The sequence below is a fragment of the Macaca fascicularis genome, chromosome 6, assembly GCF_037993035.2.
Source record: "Macaca fascicularis isolate 582-1 chromosome 6, T2T-MFA8v1.1".
NCBI classification, from domain to species: Eukaryota; Metazoa; Chordata; class Mammalia; order Primates; family Cercopithecidae; genus Macaca; species Macaca fascicularis.
In genome coordinates this window covers 146999139-147018191 of record NC_088380.1, presented here as the reverse complement: position 1 = coordinate 147018191, position 19053 = coordinate 146999139, and the positions used below count along the sequence as shown (strand labels likewise).

At 39.9% G+C, this 19053-nt stretch overlaps 1 protein-coding gene and 1 non-coding gene across 25 annotated transcripts in view; one reads left to right on the top strand and one right to left on the bottom strand.

The window, feature by feature from the left end:
• ANKHD1 (ankyrin repeat and KH domain containing 1) overlaps positions 1-19053 on the bottom strand; it is a 139619-nt gene that overhangs the window by 19655 nt on the left and 100911 nt on the right. For 22 of the 24 annotated variants that reach the window (XR_012414166.1, XR_012414167.1, XM_065546871.1 and 19 more), the window contains 10 exons: positions 18215-18428; positions 16405-16580; positions 16050-16212; positions 12966-13061; positions 12388-12504; positions 7198-7372; positions 5010-5457; positions 4376-4522; positions 2794-2943; positions 1019-2631 (listed from right to left, as the gene is read on the bottom strand). Coding sequence is in view for 20 of the 24 variants with exons in the window: in XM_065546871.1 (XP_065402943.1) it covers positions 1019-2631; positions 2794-2943; positions 4376-4522; positions 5010-5457; positions 7198-7372; positions 12388-12504; positions 12966-13061; positions 16050-16212; positions 16405-16580; positions 18215-18428 (3299 nt within the window). In the remaining 4 variants the exon portion in view is untranslated. Of the gene's footprint in view, positions 1-1018; positions 2632-2793; positions 2944-4375; positions 4523-5009; positions 5458-7197; positions 7373-12387; positions 12505-12965; positions 13062-16049; positions 16213-16404; positions 16581-18214; positions 18429-19053 lie in introns of those variants that run through there. The other 2 variants (XR_012414168.1, XR_012414169.1) reach the window with 2 other exon arrangements.
• On the top strand, positions 3389-3465 carry LOC123574272 (small nucleolar RNA SNORD45). Its single transcript, XR_006699158.1, has one exon. It is a non-coding gene; the product is annotated as a small nucleolar RNA SNORD45 (small nucleolar RNA).

Genomic DNA, 19053 nt, shown 5'->3' with positions numbered 1-19053 from the left:
TGCTAAGAGGCAATAGTGCCACATTCTGGGTCAGTCATATTTTTAATTTGTTTTTCAGAACACTGCAGATTAGACTAAAATTTGGCTCTTAAACTACAGAAAATAGATTCTGGTTCTCCAAATATCTCCAAGCCAAAACTGACCTCAAATCTGTCTATATATTTCTCATAATGCCTCAGCAGCTAATTTATAATTTCAAAGAAGCAATAGCTAAATCTATGTTGGTCTTTCAAAAGTAAGAGCCTATAAATGACTGGGTCTCTTCAAATAGCTGTATCTAGGCTGGGCGCAGTGGCTCATGCCTGTAATCCTAGCACTTTGGGAGGCCAAGGCAGGCGGATATTGCCTGACCTCAGGAGTTCGAGACCAGCCTGGGCAACATGGCGAAACCCTGTCTATTAAAATACAAAAAATTAGCCGGGCATGGTGGCGCATGCCTGTAGTCCCAGCTACTTGAGAGGCTGAGGCACGAGAAATGCTTGAGCCTAGGAGGTGGAGGTAGAAGTGAGCTGAGACTGAGCCACTGCACTCCAGCCTGGGTGACAGAGTGAGACCCTGTCTCAAAAAAATAAAACAAAATAATAAAAATAAAAAATAAAATACATAAAAAACGAATAGCTACACCTAAAATAAACAACACAGAGTACTAGTAAACAATGTAAATTATGAACTGGTGCCTAAACACCTTTGCAACTTCAATTTTTTAAATCTAAGAAATGCAAACAATCACTATGATTTTTTTTAAAGTCTGTAAATTTGGAATCCTTGAAACATCCCTGGAATTTTTTTTTATTAACATGAATAGACACCAATTTTATTAATACGAATAGACACCAAGAAAATGGACTTACACCATGGTGTAACTCCCTTACTATGAGGGACAGAAAGATCATAGAGAGAATCTAAAGCAGCTCATTATATGTGAGTGATTTACCTCTTGCTACTTTTTTTGTCCACTTACGGTGAGATTAGGCCATAGGCGCTCCAAACTGAACTGCAGCAATAGTTAATAACTTACCAACTGGACTAGTAGAAACTCGCTGGGAAGGTGGTCTGAAGCCAGGTGCCTTTGAGTTATCAGGATGCATGTTTTCCAAGTGTCCAAGCACTGAGTTACCCAGGAACGCTGACTGAACAGTGAAAGAGGCATCTGCAGCCACTCGTGAGGACAGTGGACCATCTCCCCAGCCCTGGTTAGATGGCACCTGACTACTATCAAAAAGACTGCTGAAGTGATTGAAAAGTGTGGCTGGGCCAAATGTAGGTGGCAAAGATTTATTTGCTGGGTTTATGTGCATCTGAGAACCATTCATAATGTTCACAGCTGAAGAAAGCTGCACTGTAGCTGGTGGGCCTTGAGGTGGTGTTAAAGTAACTGGATTTGTAACAAAAATAGACTGGGGATCCTGGTGAATAGTTGCATTTGGTACCATGGAGTAAAAAGAACCTCTGGGCTGCATTCGATGAGAAACTCGAGGTGCTGGTACAGCTAACTGAGGTAAATTACTGGTGTCCTGATTATCAGCAGCAACCATTCTGGGTGATGTCAAAGTCAATGGAGCAGGTTCTGAGTTAGATGCAAAAGGCATTGACATAGGACTTAAATCACACACACTGGATGGCTGTGCCTCCTCTTGTGTGTTACCGGAAGTAGGAGTGGGACTACTGGATGGGTGAGTTTCTGGAGCTCCCGGGGTGTTGCTGGCAGAGCTACTGCAACTGTTTGCAGCTGAAGATGGGGTACATAGGTTTGCCATGGGCTGGTCCTGTGTGGACACTTTCTCTTTGGTGGGTGGCACAGCAGAGAAAGACTCCATCTTTTGTGAAGAAAGCTGTGCTTGAGAAGTACTTGCAGGTAGAAATGTGGTAGGAGCTTGCCCGCTAGTGATAGGTGCAGAGGAGACAGACGGCAGGGAACTACAAGTGCTTGTCACAGAAGAAATCACTGTTGCTGGAGGACTCGTCTTAGGCACACAGGCAAACAACTGCTTTCTGACTGATGAAGGAGTCCGGGTATTAGTCACACACAGTTGCTGATTGGCAGCAACTACAGAAGAGACAGTGATAGGACAACTGGCAGTAGCTAGTCCAGCAGACTCTGAGGGTAAAACAGTCCCGTTCTGGTTAGGTAGACGGCTTGTGTTATTATGCTTTGGAGAGCTATTTGTGTTGCCAGGATTCACAGGTCTCACTGGGAATGGTCCCCACGTGTTAGGAGAAGGTGAGAAGGTTCCTCCAAACTGGGCCATGGGTAAGCGAGGATGCCGAATCTGCTGCATAGTTTGAGCAGCCAGCAGGGCAAAATGAGGGTGAGGATAAGCTAAGGGTAGAGAAACTGGGAAAGAAGAACGTACATTTGTTGGAACATTCTTATTAAGTTTATTAGCGGGCTGGAACGTAGATAATGTTGTTGCCTGTGAAGTTACAAGAGTTGGAGCACCCAAAGGAAATGCATTTTTACTGGAAGCTGCTGTGGTACCTACTCCAGATGAGAAGTTAGCATGAATTGATTTGGTGCTGGCAGGTGTTCTGATATGATTTTTAGGAATCAAGTCTTCCAGTTCCTTAGCAGGATCTTGAATGAGTGCATTGATTAGTTGAACTGCATATCTTGTTGATTCTGTGCCACCCCTGGGGGAAAAAAAAACAGAAACAAGACCAAAAACATTAAAAAAAGAAAACAAACAGGTAATCTTAACCATCAAATAAAGTTCTTAATTATACCATACCTAACAAAGGTATGCTTCTTATAATTTCTACTCAGAACTAGCAGTATACATTTTGCACAATTACCTTATTGTGATCATTCTCTCGCCATTCTTATCTTTTTGTTTATCCACATCAATATGGGCACCAGTAACATCTTGTATTGCAGTGATGTTGCATCCTCCTCTTCCCATTATCCTGGACACCACTGAGGCTGGAACAGACAATTTCTTTGACCTATAAAATGAAGAATACACATGAACTTATGAAATTAAATGTCTCTTTATTAAAAAAGATGTCTCAGTAAGTATGTTCATGGACATTTTGTAGAATAACATTTCTCAAATGCTAAAGAGGAAATTATTAAAAGTTTTTATTTTAGAAACTGATCTCTTGTAATATTGAATTGAATTTAGTAAAGTTAAAAATTACATTGCCTCTGCAGTTTCAGAGAACCTAACTTTAAAAATTACACTGCCATTTAAAACAAAAATTATATTTAAATCACTCACAATATAAGCATTCAAATCTGCCCAAAATAATACACATCAACTAAACTACAATGACCCTGTTAAAATAGTGAATACCGTATTATTAAAATCCACACAGAATAACCATGCTAGCTTATTCATTTTAAACCAGTATCAACAGCTCATACTTAGCAACAAAAAATAAAGCCTCAGGTCAATGATGAGCTGACATGTATTCTGAATCTAAAGTTGATTATTAGTACTTTAGTTCTAGAATTACTGAGACATGAGAAAGAAAAAAAGAAAGAGAAAGGCTTTACATTTGAACTACATAAAAAGCAACTCAGGTTACCCAAAAAGCCAAAATTTCTTTTTTTTTTTTTTTTTTTTTTTTTGAGACGGAGTCTCGCGCTGTGTCACCCAGGCTGGAGTGCAGTGGCGCGATCTCGGCTCACTGCAAGCTCCGCCTCCCAGGTTCACGCCATTCTCCCGCCTCAGCCTCCGAGTAGCTGGGACTACAGGCGCCCGCCACCACGCCCGGCTAGTTTTTTGTATTTTTAGTAGAGACGGGGTTTCACCATGTTAGCCAGGATGGTCTCGATCTCCTGACCTCGTGATCCACCCGCCTCGGCCTCCCAAAGTGCTGGGATTACAGGCTTGAGCCACTGCGCCCGGCCCAAAATTTCTTGTGTCATATAAAATATGCATGCAAAATTTATACACTGCTTCTAATTTTACTTTAGCATATTCTGGATTTAGTGTGGCAATGCAGTTTAAAATAATGACTACATTCAAATTATTCATTAATTAACTAGGTAGCCATCTCACATGAGAAAGGGAAAATACATGCAAGTTAAAAAGATGGCCGGGTGCGGTGGTTCAAGCCTGTAATCCCAGCACTTTGGGAGGCCGAGACGGGTGGATCACGAGGTCAGGAGATCGAGACCATCCTGGCTAACACGATGAAACCCCGTCTCTACTAAAAAATACAAAAAACTAGCTGGGCGAGGTGGCGCGTGCCTGTAGTCCCGGCTACTCGGGAGGCTGAGGCAGGAGAATGGCGTGAACCTGGTAGGCGGAGCTTGCAGTGAGCGGAGATCCGGCCACTGCACTCCAGCCTGGGCGACAGAGCGAGACTCCGTCTCAAAAAAAAAAAAAAGAAAAAAGAAAGTTAAAAAGACGGAACTAATTCTATTTACCTTCGTACAACTTCTTTCCACCCTTCTTCTCTTTTCTGACCCCTTTTAGGGCTAGTGAGATTCAGCTTTATGTTTGGAGAGCTTAATGGCAATGACACTGTCTTATAGCTGGTTGACAAGGAATTAGGATTCACTTCACCTTCAAGTCTAAGAAGAGACAAATAGCAAGTACAATAAAAGATAAGTTTTAAGATAGAAACTCAAGGGAATATTCCTTTATAGCCAGAGTTATGCTGAAATATTCGTATTAAACTTTGGCACATCAAATAATCAATGAGTCAGAAAAACAGAAATAGAGCAAAGAGCCCATCATTTATTTTAGTATTAAAATGGATTCAGATGCCAAAAATTAGACCAAAATCAATAAAAATGACATAGTTAGATAAAATCAAAGCATACAAATACTTTCAACTTCAGACTATGAATCCTATAAATATTTCTAATAATCTCATTTCCCAACTAGCACATGATCAAGAGGACATGGGTGAATTTCAGTTTTGAATATTGAAGACAGATAATGTGGTAGAATTCAATTGTTTAACACAACTTGTACTTGGATAATATACTTCAAATTCTTGTGCCAGGCATGAAGAAGGAAAGGTGCAGGTAGAGTTAACAAATCAGAAACATTTACCTTGTCTGAGTTTTGGAAGTAGCAGTACTTGTCTTTTCTTCTTGGGAATGAAGGAGCAGTGAGGGGTATTTAGAGGAATTCACATCCATCACAAAATTTAACTCTTGGCTTTTACCACCACTGCTACTCTCACTGTTGCAGTCTGTGCTGTCCAAGTTATCTGAATCACTATTCCCACCTGCACCACCACCTCTAGGTTCTCCATTTATTTTATTTTTATCTGCCTTTTGTTGGGCTAAAGACATATGTTGTTCTGGTAAAATTAAATGTGCTGTAGGAGGGGTTTCTTTTGTTTTGTTCTTCTTATTTTTCCGATTGGCGCTGGGAGTTGTCACCACGTTGGCCCGTTTTTTCCCAAACACATTTGTGAATGTTGCAGATGTTGCAGAGATTCCAATTGTGGTGGTGGTGGTTGCACTAGGAGGTTCTATGGGAACTTCTTGCTCCACTGAAATGGTTAAAAAGAATAAAAATCATACTGAGAGTCACAGATCTCAAAACAAATTCTGACAGAATATATTTGATAATTCATAATAATTCAGACTTTTACATCATATTTTCCTTTCACCAGTATTCACTAAGAAATAAAAAAATCTTTATTTATTCATTTTTTTGAGATGGAGTCTTGCTGTGTCGCCCAGGCTAGAATGGAGTGGTGCGATATCGGCTCACTGCAACCTCTGCCTCCCGGGTAGCTGGGACTACAGGCACACGCCACCATGCCCGGCTAATTTTTGTACTTTTAGTAGAGATGGGGTTTCACCATGTTGGCCAGGCCAGTCTCAAACTCCTGACCTTGTGATCCACCCGGCTTGGCCTCTCAAAGTGCTGGGATTACAGGCGTGAGCCACTGCACCCAGGTGAAATAAAGCAATCTTTTACTGTGGCCAGGCGCAGTGGCTCATGCCTGTAATTCCAGCACTTTGGGAGGCCAAGGCAGGTGGATTGATTACTTGAGCTCAGGAGTTCAAGACCAGCCTGGGCAACATAATGAAATCTTGTCTCTACAAAAAATACAAAAATTAGCTGGGGGTGGTGGTGCACACCTGTCGTCTCCGCTACTTGGGAGGCTGAGGTGGGAGGATCACCTGAACCTTGGGAGCAGAGGTTGCAGTGAGCCGAGATTGCGCCACTGCACTCCAGTCTGGGTGGCAGAGGGAGACCTCATCTCAAAAAAACACACAAAAAAAATCTTCACTCTTGTTAGCCTAATAAATAATTTACTATTATTTGTTGTTAGAACAAATATACAATATATTTTCTTGTCTAAGGTAGTATAGGACACATATATTAGCAATATTCTTAATATTCTTTTTTTTTTTTTTTTTTGGCTCCTGTCACCCAGGCTGGAGTGCAATGGTGTGAACTTGGCTTACCACTTCCGCCTCCCGGGTTCAAGCAATTCTCCTGCCTTAGCCTCCTGAGTAGCTGGGATTACAGGCATGTGCCACCATGCCTGCAATGCCAGGCTAATTTTGTATTTTTTTTTTTTTTAGTAGAGACGGGGTTTCACAATATTGGTCAGGGTGGTCTCACACTCCTGACCTTGTGATCCGCTCTTGGCCTCCCAAAGTGCTGGGATTACAGGCATGAGCCACCACACCCGGCCCAATATTCTTAATATTCTTAATTCTAGTCTCATGAACCCAAACCACAATATAGTTTGAATTTAGGACACTTTTCAAATTGTATTTTAGAATTAGAATTCAAGTAGAACAAAATTATTTCCCTACTACAAGCACTGCCAGACAGTACAATAAATAACTCTTTGAGAGTACTAAACCCATCTCTACTGACATTTCAGGCCTCTATATCCTTGAGCCTGAATCTCAGCTAAAAATAAACTGAGAAACTGTACTTCTAATCAGTAGAGGAAGAGTTACAGAAGAATCTCAAAAAACGGTTGCAAACCTCTTACTATATTGCTTTTAGTATATATGCTATGTTTTACAAGGTGACTTAAATTACAACTGAATTTCTTCAAATTATGTGCTTGCTTTCTCCTTGTTTCTCTGTATTAATTTGCAATGCAAAACACTTAGAAATACTTACTAAAAAGTCATTGTCTATTTCAGATTAATAAAGTAATCAAATGTTTAACTAGAGTTAACTAGAGCAAAGAGCACTCAAAATGAAGTTGATAAACAAAGGAGAATTTTCTCATTAATTCAGATGGTTTGTTTCTCACCATCTTCATCATTCTCCTCTTCATCTTCATCCTCTGGTAGTTCTGAATTCTCCTTAGGTTTGTTTTCTTCATCTTCCTCCTGTTTCCTTTTCTGTTCCTCTTTTTTCTTTTTTCTCTTTTCTTTTCTTTTTTCTCTTTTAGCGGCAAGAGCCTGCTTTCTGCTCTCTTCTCTTGACTGCAAATAAAGCAGGTATATAATTTTACCAATAAGGCAGTAATGTAAAATAAAGAATGAAATGATATTTTTGTTTATGATACACAGGGATCTTCATGGATGTTATTCTCAAAACACATTTATAAATGCCATCAAGAAAAAATAAACTGGACGCTATCAAAATTAAAAACTTTTGTACTTCAGAGGAATCATCAAGAAAGTAAAAAATCAGCTGGGTGTGGTGGCTCACACCTGTAATCCCAGCACTTTGAGAGGCCAAGGTTGGTGGATCACCTGAGGTCAGGAGTTCGAGACTAATGTAGCCAACATGGTGAAACCCCATCTCTACTAAAAATACAAAAATTAGCTGGGTGTGCTAGCACGGACTTGTAGTCTCAGCTACTCGAGAGGCTGAGGCAGGACAATCACTTGAACCTGGGAGGCAGAGGTTGCAATGAGCCAAGATCATGCCACCACCGCACTCTAACCTGGGCGACAGAGTGAGACTGTCTCAAAAAAAAAAAAAAGGTAAAAAGTCAACCTATAAAATGGGACAAATATTTTTGCAAATCATACAACTGGTAAGGGACTTGTATCTATAATATATAAAAAAAATCTTACAACTCATGAATGAAGACAGTCCATTTAAAAAACAGATTATGAAAACATCAAGTTATGCAGGCTGGGCATGGTAGTTCATGCCTGTAATATAAGCACTTTGGGAGACTGAGGAGGAAAGACTGCTTGAGCCCAGGAGTTTGAGACCAGCCTGGGCAATATAGCAAGATCCCATCTCTGTAAAAAAATAAGAAAATTAGCCAGGCATGGTGACCTATGCCTGTAGTTCCAGCTACTTGGGAGGCAGGAGGATTGCATGTGCCCAGGAGTTTGAGGCTCTAGTGAGCTATCATCATGCCACTGCACTCAGCCTTGGCAACAGAGTAAGACCCTGTCTCTAAAAAAAAAGAAAAGAAAAAAATTAATTTAAAAAAATTCCAAATTATACATTTTAAATATACACAAATTTTTATTTGTCAAATATACCTCAATAAAACTATTTTTTAAAAATAGAAAAAGGAGGGCCGGGCGCGGTGGCTCACGCCTGTAATCCCAGCACTTTGGGAGGCCGAGGTGGGCGGATCACGAGGTCAGGAGATCGAGACCATCCTGGCTAACACGGTGAAACCCTGTCTCTACCAAAAATACAAAAAATTAGCCGGGCGTGGTGGCGGGCGCCTGTAGTCCCAGCTACTCTACCCAGGAGGCTGAGGCAGGAGAATGCCGTGAACCTGGGAGGCGGAGCTTGCAGTGAGCGGAGATCCGGCCACTGCACTCCAGCCTGGGCAACAGAGCCAGACTCTGTCTCAAAAAAAAAAAAAAAAATAGAAAAAGGATCTGAATAGACATTTCTCCAAAGAAAATATACAAATGACCAATAAGCACAGAGAAAGATACATGTTCAATATCATTAGCCATCAGGGAAAACCAAATCCAAGTCACAAGATATCCACTTCATACCCACTAGGATGGCTACAATCAAAAGACAGATAATAATATTGGTGAGGATGTGGAGAAATTGAAACCTTCATACACTGCAGGTAGGAATGTAAAATGGTACAGCCACTTTGGAAAATAATCTGGCACTCCTTCAAATAGTTAAACAGAGAACTAGTGTATGATTCAGTAATTCTATTCATAAGGACATGCTCCAGAGAAATAAAAACATTTTCATACAAAAACCTGTATACTTATTTATAATTGCATTATTAAAAGAAAAAGTATCATGATCAAGTAGAGTTATTCTAGGAATGCAAGAGATAGCTTAATATTTTGTTGATAAATAAAGGAAGAGAAAAAGTATGATTATTGAAAGATGCTAAAATTTTGATAAAAAATTTTAGTTTAAAAAAACTTAGTAAGCTGAAGAGAGAAGAAAATTGCTTACAATCATTGAGCATTACTTATAATTGCCAAAAAATGGAAGCAACCCAATGTCCATTAACTGATAAGCAGATAAACAAAATGTGGTCTATCTAAGGATAGAATTGTTTTTGTATTTGGCAATAAAAAGAAATAAAGTACTGATTTCATCTCTAACATGGAAGAATTTTGAAAACATTTCACTAAGTGAAAAAGCCAGTCACAAAAGACCAAATATGGTATGATTCCATTTATGTGAAAAGTCCAGAATTGACAAATCTATAGAGACAGAAAGTAGATTAGCAGTTACCTAGGACACAGGGATTGCAGTGGGGGAATGGGAATATGATAGCTATAGAGTGCAGGGTTTCTTTTTATGATAGTCATAATGTTCCAAAATTGACTGCTGATAAACGTACAATTCTGTGAATATACTAAACAACACTGAATTACATAACTTTATTTATTTTATTTTGAGACAGAGTCTTGCTCTGTCACCCAGGCTGGAGTGCAGTGGCAAGATGTTGGCTTACTGCAGCCTCCGCCTGTCGGGTTCCTGCAATTCTCCTGCCTCAGCCTCCCAGGCAGCTGGGATTACAGGCATGTGCCACCATGCCTGACTAATTTCTGTATTTTTAGTAGAGACGGGGTTTCACCATGTTAGCCAGGCTGGTCTCGAACTCCTGAGCTCAGGTGATCTGCCCACCTCAGCCTCCGAAAGTGCTAGGATTACAGGTGTGAGCCATTGTGCCCAGCTGCGAATTACGTAACTTTACATAGGTAAATTGTACGGTTTGTGGAGTGAATTTCACTAGTGCTATTAAAAAAAAATATTTATGTGGCATCTATTTATGTGCCTAAAATGCAGCTATCATGATCTTTACAAATGACTGATAAATTTCACTGTAAAAATCCTGACAAGAAGCTATTACAAAAATGATTCTTTGCTACTTTATAGAATTTATTTTAATTTTTTTTTTAAGTAGAGACAGGGTCCTACTTTGTTGCCCAGGCTGGTCTTAAACTGCTAGTCTCAAGTGATCCTCCTGCCTCAGCCTCCCAAAGTGCTGGGATTACAGGCGTGAGCCACCACACATGCCCAGCCTGTATTTCTTTTTCTGTGAATTGCCTATTCACATGATCATTTTTTATTATCTTTTTTCTCCTAATGATTGTAAGCAAACTTTTCTTTTCTCTTTAGCTTACTTTTTTTAAATCAAAATTTGCTATCAAAATTTTAGCATCTCTCAATAATCATACTTTGTTTCTTCCTTTAATTAGCAACAAAATATTTTCATGTTAAGCTATCTCTTGCATTCCTAGAATAACTCTACTTAATCATGATGTTTTTTCTTTTAATATAATTTCTGAACTCAGTATCAACACTCTCATTTTCCAGGTAAGCAGACTGAGCCTCAGAAAGGCAACGTTTTAGTTTGTTTGTTTTAATTTTTCCATTATAGCACACATCCTAGGATACTAGATAGTCTTTAATTGGGAATCTAATAAACCACTTGTAACCCAGATTTTATGATAAACAAATGATTTCCAATGCTTTACTAAATCTCTTCACACACCAATGTTAAAACCACTTAGGCAGTAATGATGTCATTTGGTGAAATGGGATTTTTTTTTCTTTTTGAGACAGAATCTAGCTCTGTCACCCAGGCTAGAGTGTAATGCTGTGATCTCGGCTCACTGCAACCTCTGCCTACCGGGTTCAAACAATTCTCCTGCCTCAGGCTCCTAAGTAGCTGGGACTACAGGCATGCGCCACCACGCCCGGCTAATATTTGTATTTTCAGCAGAGATGGGGTTTCTCCATTGTTGGCCAGGCTTGTCTCAAACTCCTAACCTCAGGTGATCTGCCCGCCTTGGCCTCCCAAAGTGCCGGGATTACAGGCATGAGCTACTATGCCCAGACAGGATTTTTTTTTCTTTTTTTTTGAGACAGGGTCTTGCTCTGTCACCCATGCTGGAGTACAGTGGCACAATCATAGCTCATTGCAGCCTCAACCTCCCAGGCCCAAGTGATCCTCTCGCCTCAGCCGCCCGAGTAGCTGGGACTATAGGTGTGCACCACCAAGCCAGGTGAATTTTTTAAACTTTTAGTAGAGGCAAGGTCTCACTATGTTGCCCGGCCTGGTCTCGAACTCCTGAGCTCAAGCCATCCTCTCGCCTAGGCCTCCCAAAATGCTGGGATTACAGGTATGAGCTACTGCACCCAGCCGTAAATTGGGATCTTGCTCAAAATCTAGTCCTTCCCTTATATTTGGGCTCAAAATATATTATTTTGAATGACAGGTCAGAATCAAAAAATTGATTGTGGTTCAAGAATCAAAGGAAATCTGTTATTTCCTTTGAATCATATATTGTTAAGAATATTGGTCATACAGGTGACAAGTTTATTCTAGCAGATTTTCTTTTTGTCTGAGATGGGGTCTCACTCTGTCACCCAGGCTAGAGTGCAGTGGCACAGTCACAGGTCACTGCAACCTCTGCCTCCTGGGCTCAGGCTATCCTTCCACCTCACCCTCCCAAGTTGCTGGGACTACAGGCACCTGCCACCATGCCTGGCTAATTTTTTGGGTTTTTTTTGTAGAGATGGGGTTTTGCCATGTTGCCTAGGCTGGTCTCAAACTCTGGGGCTCAAGCAGTCCACTCTCCTTAGCCTCCCAAAGTGCTGGGATTACAGGCATGAGCCATGACATCTGGCAATTTTTTTTTTTTCTTATTTTTAGAGACAGAGTCTTGATCTGTTGCCTAGGCTGGACTGCAGTGTGTAATCATGGCTCACTCGACCTCCTGGACTCAAGTGATCCTTCCATTTCAGCCTCCTGAATAGCTAGGACTGCAGGCATGCACCACCATGCCCAGCTGTTTTTTTAATATTTTTGTAGCGATGGGGTCTCACTCTGTCACCCAGGCTAGAGTGCAGTGGCACAATCACAGCTCACTGCAACCTCTGCCTCCTGGGCTCAGGCCATCCTCTCTATGTTGACCAAACTGATCTCGAACTCCTGGGCTCAGCCCCTCAAAGTGTTGGGATTACATGTGTGAGCCACCACGCCCAGCCTCAATAATTTCTAAAAAGGAAAATTATTTTTCCCACTCACCTTTTCCAGATCAAGTTCCTTTAAAAGAATACTTGCATTCTTATTTGCTTCTGCAGCTTGCTGGTCTTTAGCCTTCACAATGGTTTCAACACATTGATGACATTTTTTCAACAGTTCCTACAGCAGGAAATAGAATTATGTAAATATATAATGAAACATAATATAAAGAGGCCAAATAAAACTTAAGCTGATGAGCACATTAAAGTCCAGAGGTTAAAGCTCAAACTGAAAAGTCACTAAACCAAATGAAGTTATCCTTTGAGTCCAGTCATGTATCAATCTTCCACAAAAATAAGACACCATTTCCCTAAAAACCTGCATGTCCTTAGGAAGCCTTCTCATTAGGCTAATGGTTTAGTACCTTAGTGTAGTCACTGTGACTATGGTCCACAGTAGAAATCTCAAAATAGTTTATCAAAACTATTATACCCCTCTATTTTACAAATGGAGAAACAAAAGCATAAAGAGATCAGGTAACCAACCTTTCAGAATATAAAAAGAACAAGTTCCTAACTGCATACTTTGGCATATCATTCCACAAAGAACAAAAATGTGCTTCAGTAGCATATTAAACTTACCTTATCTGTAATTGTTGCTATGTATCTCATGCATTCTATATCAGAAGGGAACTGATTCACTTCCTTTACCAAATATTGAACAACTTTTACATGACCCTATAAGAAGTAGAACAATCTTAGACAAGATAGCATGAAAAGAAAAAGTATTATTCTTAAGAATAAAAATAAAGTAAAACAAAAAAAATTACAAGGGAATCCCTTGATTTTGCATATATGCTTACCAATTTAAGAATAAAAAGGCAAATACTTTCAAATAGAATATTAAGTTTAAAATGAAAATTATGAAAATAAAATAAGCATTCAGCTTATAAACAGAAAAGCATAAAAACAAGAATGTATGCTCAGGAGTGGACGGTGGACTAGACAACATTTCTCCTGAAGTTAATCCCACTGAAAAGTAGAAAAGGCTTTTGTAGAAAAACAGTTATCTCCTAGAATAAATCTATTAGACAAACATTGGTGATATAAAATGAACCTCAGTGTAAAAGAGAAATGAATCCTAAAACAAATAATTTTTTAAAATTTCAAAGTCTTACTTTGCTTCTACTTCACTAACTAAACAAGGTGTACTATCACAACTTTCTGAGCCTTAGGACTTGAATCTAAATAAAACACTTTCTAAATGCCATTATCAAGGGTTGGAAGATCTATAATCAATTCTAAGCATATCTTTTTCTTTTTTTTTTTGGAGACGGAGTCTCGCTGTTGTCGCCCAGGCTGGAGTGCCATGGCGCGCTCTCATCTCACTGCAACCTCCACCTCCCAGGTTCTAGCAATTCTCCTGCCTCAACCTCCGGAGTAGCTGAGATTACAGGCGCCCACCACCATAACTGGCTAATTTTTGTATTTTTACTAGAGACAGGGATTTACCATGTTGGCCAGGCTGGTCTTGAACTCCTGACCTCAGGCAATCCACCTGCCTCGGCCTCACAAAGTGCTGGGATTACAGGGGTGAGCCACCGCGCCCTGCAAGCACGTCTATTTTAATCTAACCAAGCTTGCATAGTTTCCCTTCCTACTAAGGTTCTAAAACATCCTCAAGAATTAGTGTGATGGAGATAAAAATCAGAGAAATGCTTGCCTCTGGGGCAGGGAAGTGATTAAAAGTGGGCAAGAGGGAACCTTCTAGGGTTACGGAAATAATTTATATGTTTATGGGGTATGGGTTACATGTATGTATACATTTATCAAAACTAAACCACGTACCTTAAGATTCATGTATTTCACTATATGTAAATTGCACTGTGCTAAACAACTGGGTATATAAACAGTGCTGAAAAAGATGGTCATGACTTTTGTCCTCATGGACCTACCAGTCTAGTTGGCGAGACAGGCATTAAAATGGTAAGTACATGTTTGAAGATATATTTACAAATTGGGATAAGGAAAATCAAAACTCATCTATAAAAGAGAAGCAGAGGAACCTTTTTCAGATTAGGTGTTAGTGACATACTCTTTGAGAAGCGACATGTAAAATTGGAGCTAACAGATAAGTAGAGAAGTGAGTTAGGTGAACAGCAAGGGAAAACATTTCAGGAAAAGAAAACCAGTGAGCAAAGGCCCTGAGGCCATTGAAAATTTAGTGCATTTGGCCGGGCGTGGTGGCTCACGCCTGTAATCTCAGCACTTTGGGGGGCCGAGGCGGGCAGATCACAAGGTCAGGAGATTGAGGCCATCCTGGCTAACATGGTGAAACCCCGTCTCTACTGAAAATACAAAAATTAGCCGAGCGTGGTGGCGGGCGCCTGTAGTCCCAGCTACCTGGCAGGCTGAGGCAGGAGAATGGCGTGAACCCGGGAGATGGAGCTTGCAGTGAGCCGAGATTGCACCACTGCACCACTCCAGCCTGGGCGACAGAGCGAGACTGTCTCAAAAAAAAAAAAAAAAAAAAAAAAAAAATTAAGTGCATTCTATGCCAGTAACTAGAAAACACAGTGGGCAAAAGGGGATACTAGCATAAATGATTTGTCTGGGGAGGTTGACATGAAGCTTATTATGCAGGTCTTTACAGGCCCTAATAAGTAGTTTATAGTTTGGGAAGCTATAGCAATGGAAAGGCTTTGAAAATACAGCAGATAAGTGAACTTTAATATATATGAGAGGCTGGGCATGAACTTTAATATATATGAGAGGCATAGCTCATGCCCATATCTTAGCACTTTGGGAGGCAGAGGTGGTAGTATTGCTTGAGCCCAGGAGTTTGAGACCAGCCTGGGCAATATAGCAAGACCTCGTCTCTACAAAAAATAAAAATAAAAAAAAATCTGAGCATGGTAGTGCACACCTGTGGTCCCTCCCAGCTACTCAGGAGGCTGAGGCGGGAGGATCACTCAAGCCTGGGAGGATGAGGCTATAGTGAGCTATGATCATGCCACTGCACTCCAGCCTGGTTGATAGATTGAGACCCTGTTTCATACACAAACATACACACACACGCATGCACACAGAAGATACAGTAAGTTTTTATGAAAGTCTACTCCTTTTTGTTCCTCTTTAGGTAGAAAAAAATCCATCTGCATATAAAAGTTTTTCTTAAATCTTCTATTTTATGAACAATATATCACAAATAGAATAGTCAAGACACCAAGTGATTTAACAACCAAGTTGCTTATAGTGAACTACCACATAGCTCTTAGATTTGGCCACAAAAGAATGGAAAGATAAGGTCGGGAGCCTGTAATCCCAGCACTTTGGGAGGCCGAGGCGGGCAGATCACAAAGTCAGGAGTTCGAGACCAGCCTGACCAATGTGGTGACACCCCGTCTCTACTAAAAATACAAAAATTAGCCGGGCATGGTGGCGCACGCCTGTAATCCCAGCTACTCAGGAGGCTGAGGCAGGAGAATCGCTTGAACCTGGGAGGCAGAGTTTGCAGTGAGCTGCAATCGTGCCATTGTACTCTAGCCTAAGTAACAGAGTGAAACTCTGTCTCAAAAAAAAAGAAATGAACGGAATGATAGCAGTGATTTTTCTATGGAAATATACTCAATTCTCCAAGATAAACTTACCTTTCTCACACATTTTTTAACTTGGAATTGGCTTAAAATTACTACATTTGACCTTTCTTCCCCCATATCAAATTACCTTGCGAAATGCTGACATAAGGGGTGTGATTTTCCGGTTATCTGCTGCATCCACATCAGCACCTGCTTGCACTAGCAACTGCACAACATCAAAATGACCTCCATTGGATGCCAGCCAAAGTGGTGTATTTCCCTTTTTGTTACGAACGTCAATGTGGGCTCCTCTATAAACAAAAGCATATTAATACAGTTTGTTTCCTATAAGAAGAGGCTGGCTTTTTCTAGTTTTTCTTTATCATCTTCTTTTACAAAATAACTTACAAATAATCTTTTCTTAACGATGTCAATAAAGTAAAACAATGTTATTAACTTTAAAAGCTCTGAAAAAGTTCTACATATAATAGAAAAGTACTCACCTATGAATCAGGAGTTCACAAAATTTGTAGTGACCTTTGTCTGCTGCTATTGTTAAAGCAGTATCTCTTGAGGAAGGCACAGGGGGAGCATTAACATCCGCTCCTTTATCAAGAAGAACTCTTCCAACCTCTGCATACCCTCCAGAAGCTGCTTCCATCAAGGGGGTAAGACCAGTCTGTTTAAACCAATAAATTATGCAATTAAGTCACATAATTCCTTTTTTAAACTATTCCATGGACCAAAACTAAGCTACATAATTTCTTTAAAAAACTGAAGCAATTAACTTTTAAAACAATTCTAGTTCTGATTAACTCTCATAAAAGAGCTAAGCAATATTCTGCCTTGAATTTTACTAAACAGCAGTAAAAATTGTTACTCAGTTAGACATGCTAGAATGAACTTAGAACATGTTATGTCACGCTAAAAAAAATTCCGTAACTTCTATACTTTTATGAATTTACTCAGATAATTTCTCTGCACAATGAATAGAGATATTAAAAATAAGTAGATTAAAATCACTTTATAAATTTTTTGCATATGTGCCTTTGGTACATTAGTCTCCAACATTTTTTCAAAGGACATTTCCTACTGGTACTCTCCAAAATAACACAGATTTCTCTAAGACTTTTAATGGATAAGTGACACACAATGAATACTTGTAATAGAAAAAGACAAACTGAATGACAGGAAAGACTCATTTCTCTTTGTGTAGTAAAAAGCTATGGAAAAACTACACTTCCTCATTACTTAGATTAAAAGAATGTAAATGTTGCACTAAACTTTAAGAAGTGAGAGGAATTTCAGGGAAAAAATACAAGATTTCCAGTCAAATCTTTCCAATTTGAAATGAGCACTAGATTCACTGTTGACTATTAAAAATTCCACCCAACCTATGTCTTTCCAGAGTTCTAAGAACCTTGCAGTTCTAAGCAAAGAAATTAAAGCCAATGACATACTAACTCCTATTTTCTTTTCTCTGTGTGTGTTTCCTGCATCTATGGAGATTATTTGATGACTCTTCTCCTTTATTCTTTTGTTGGGGGGCCAGGGGGGACAGAGTTTCTCTCTTGTTGCCTAGGCTGGAGTGCAATGGCGTGATCTCTGCTCAGTGCAACCTCCACCTCCCAAGTTCAGGTGATTGTCCTGCCTCAGCCTCCTTAGTAGCTGGGATTAAAGGCACCCGCCACCACATCCAGCTCATTTTTTGTATTTTTAGTAGAGACGGGGTTTCACCATGTTGGCCAGGCTGGTCTTGAACTCCTGACCTCATGTGATTCACCTGCCTCGGCCTCCTGAAGTGCTGGAATTACAGGCGTGAGCCATCGCGCCCAGCCTCCACTAACTCCTATTTTCTTAATACCAAATAGTCATGAAACTGTCAAAATCTGCCATGGTCAAATTAGATGTTAGTTGCCCTAAATTTTTAACTTATGAACTAAATTTTTGCTTGGGATTTTTACAATGATAAGCACATGCCTCATTAAAAGAGTTCTTTAAAAGTCTACAGTGTAAGAATTAATACAAAATAATCTTACTACATTCAAAAGTTGTAAGCTGCAGTATTAATAGAAAGCTACTCAAGGCTGAGGTTGGGAAAAGTACTAATTCTGTTTTCTTCATTGTCCTTAATAAAAGTCATGATGGTGACAGTATGTCACTCACTACTATACAGCATAATCCCTCAATTCTGCATTGGGGTATCAGTTTTAATTTATGATAATTTAAAATATTACATTCAATTTGTGTTAAAATATCATGTTCTTTCTACAGAAACGTATCTGAAACAGTTGACAAGTAAAAAATGCTTACCTTTGCCCTATGTTCAACATTGGCTTTTCGGTCCAGAAGCAAACTCACTACTTCTGCTCGGCCCTGGAAACAGGCCAGGGTGAGAGCCGTGTTCCGATTGGTCTCTATCTGGGCATTAATGTCTGAACCCATATCAAGCAGCAATTTTACTGCAGGAACATGTCCATTCATTGCAGCCAACATCAGGGGAGAAATACCTAGTTTACTCCCAGTCCTAAGGGGGGAAACGTGCTTAGAAAATTAAAATAATATATTGCCTATTATTTTAGAAAAGCATTAAAAATGAAAAGGTTTCACTAAAAAGAGAGGTTTCTAACATCAATGAATAGATTTTACTTGTTTCGACCAATAATAAAGAATAAGAAAATGTCACAATTTAAAACATAATTTCTGGCTGGGCGTGGTGGCTCATGCCTGTAATCCCAGCACTTTGGGAGGCCAAGGCGGGCAGATCACCTGAGGTCGGGAGTTTGAGATCAGCCTGACCAACATGGAGAAACACCATCTCTACTAAAACTACAAAATTAGCTGGGCGTGGTGGTGCATGCCTGTAATCCCAGCTACCTGGGAGGCTGAGGCAGAAGAATCGCTTGAACCCAGGAGGCAGAGGTTGCGGTAAGCCGAGATCACGCCATTGCACTCCAGCCTGGGCAACAAGAGCAAGACTCTGTCTCAAAAAATAAGTAACTTAAAAAAATAAAATATAATTCCTATTTAGGGATTATAAATTTCCAACTATATATAATAAAATACTATTTCTGAGATCAGATGAGATTGGGCATGTTTAGGGTGGTAGGCCATAGAACAAAATACTTTTTGAAATGAGACCTCTTTATAAG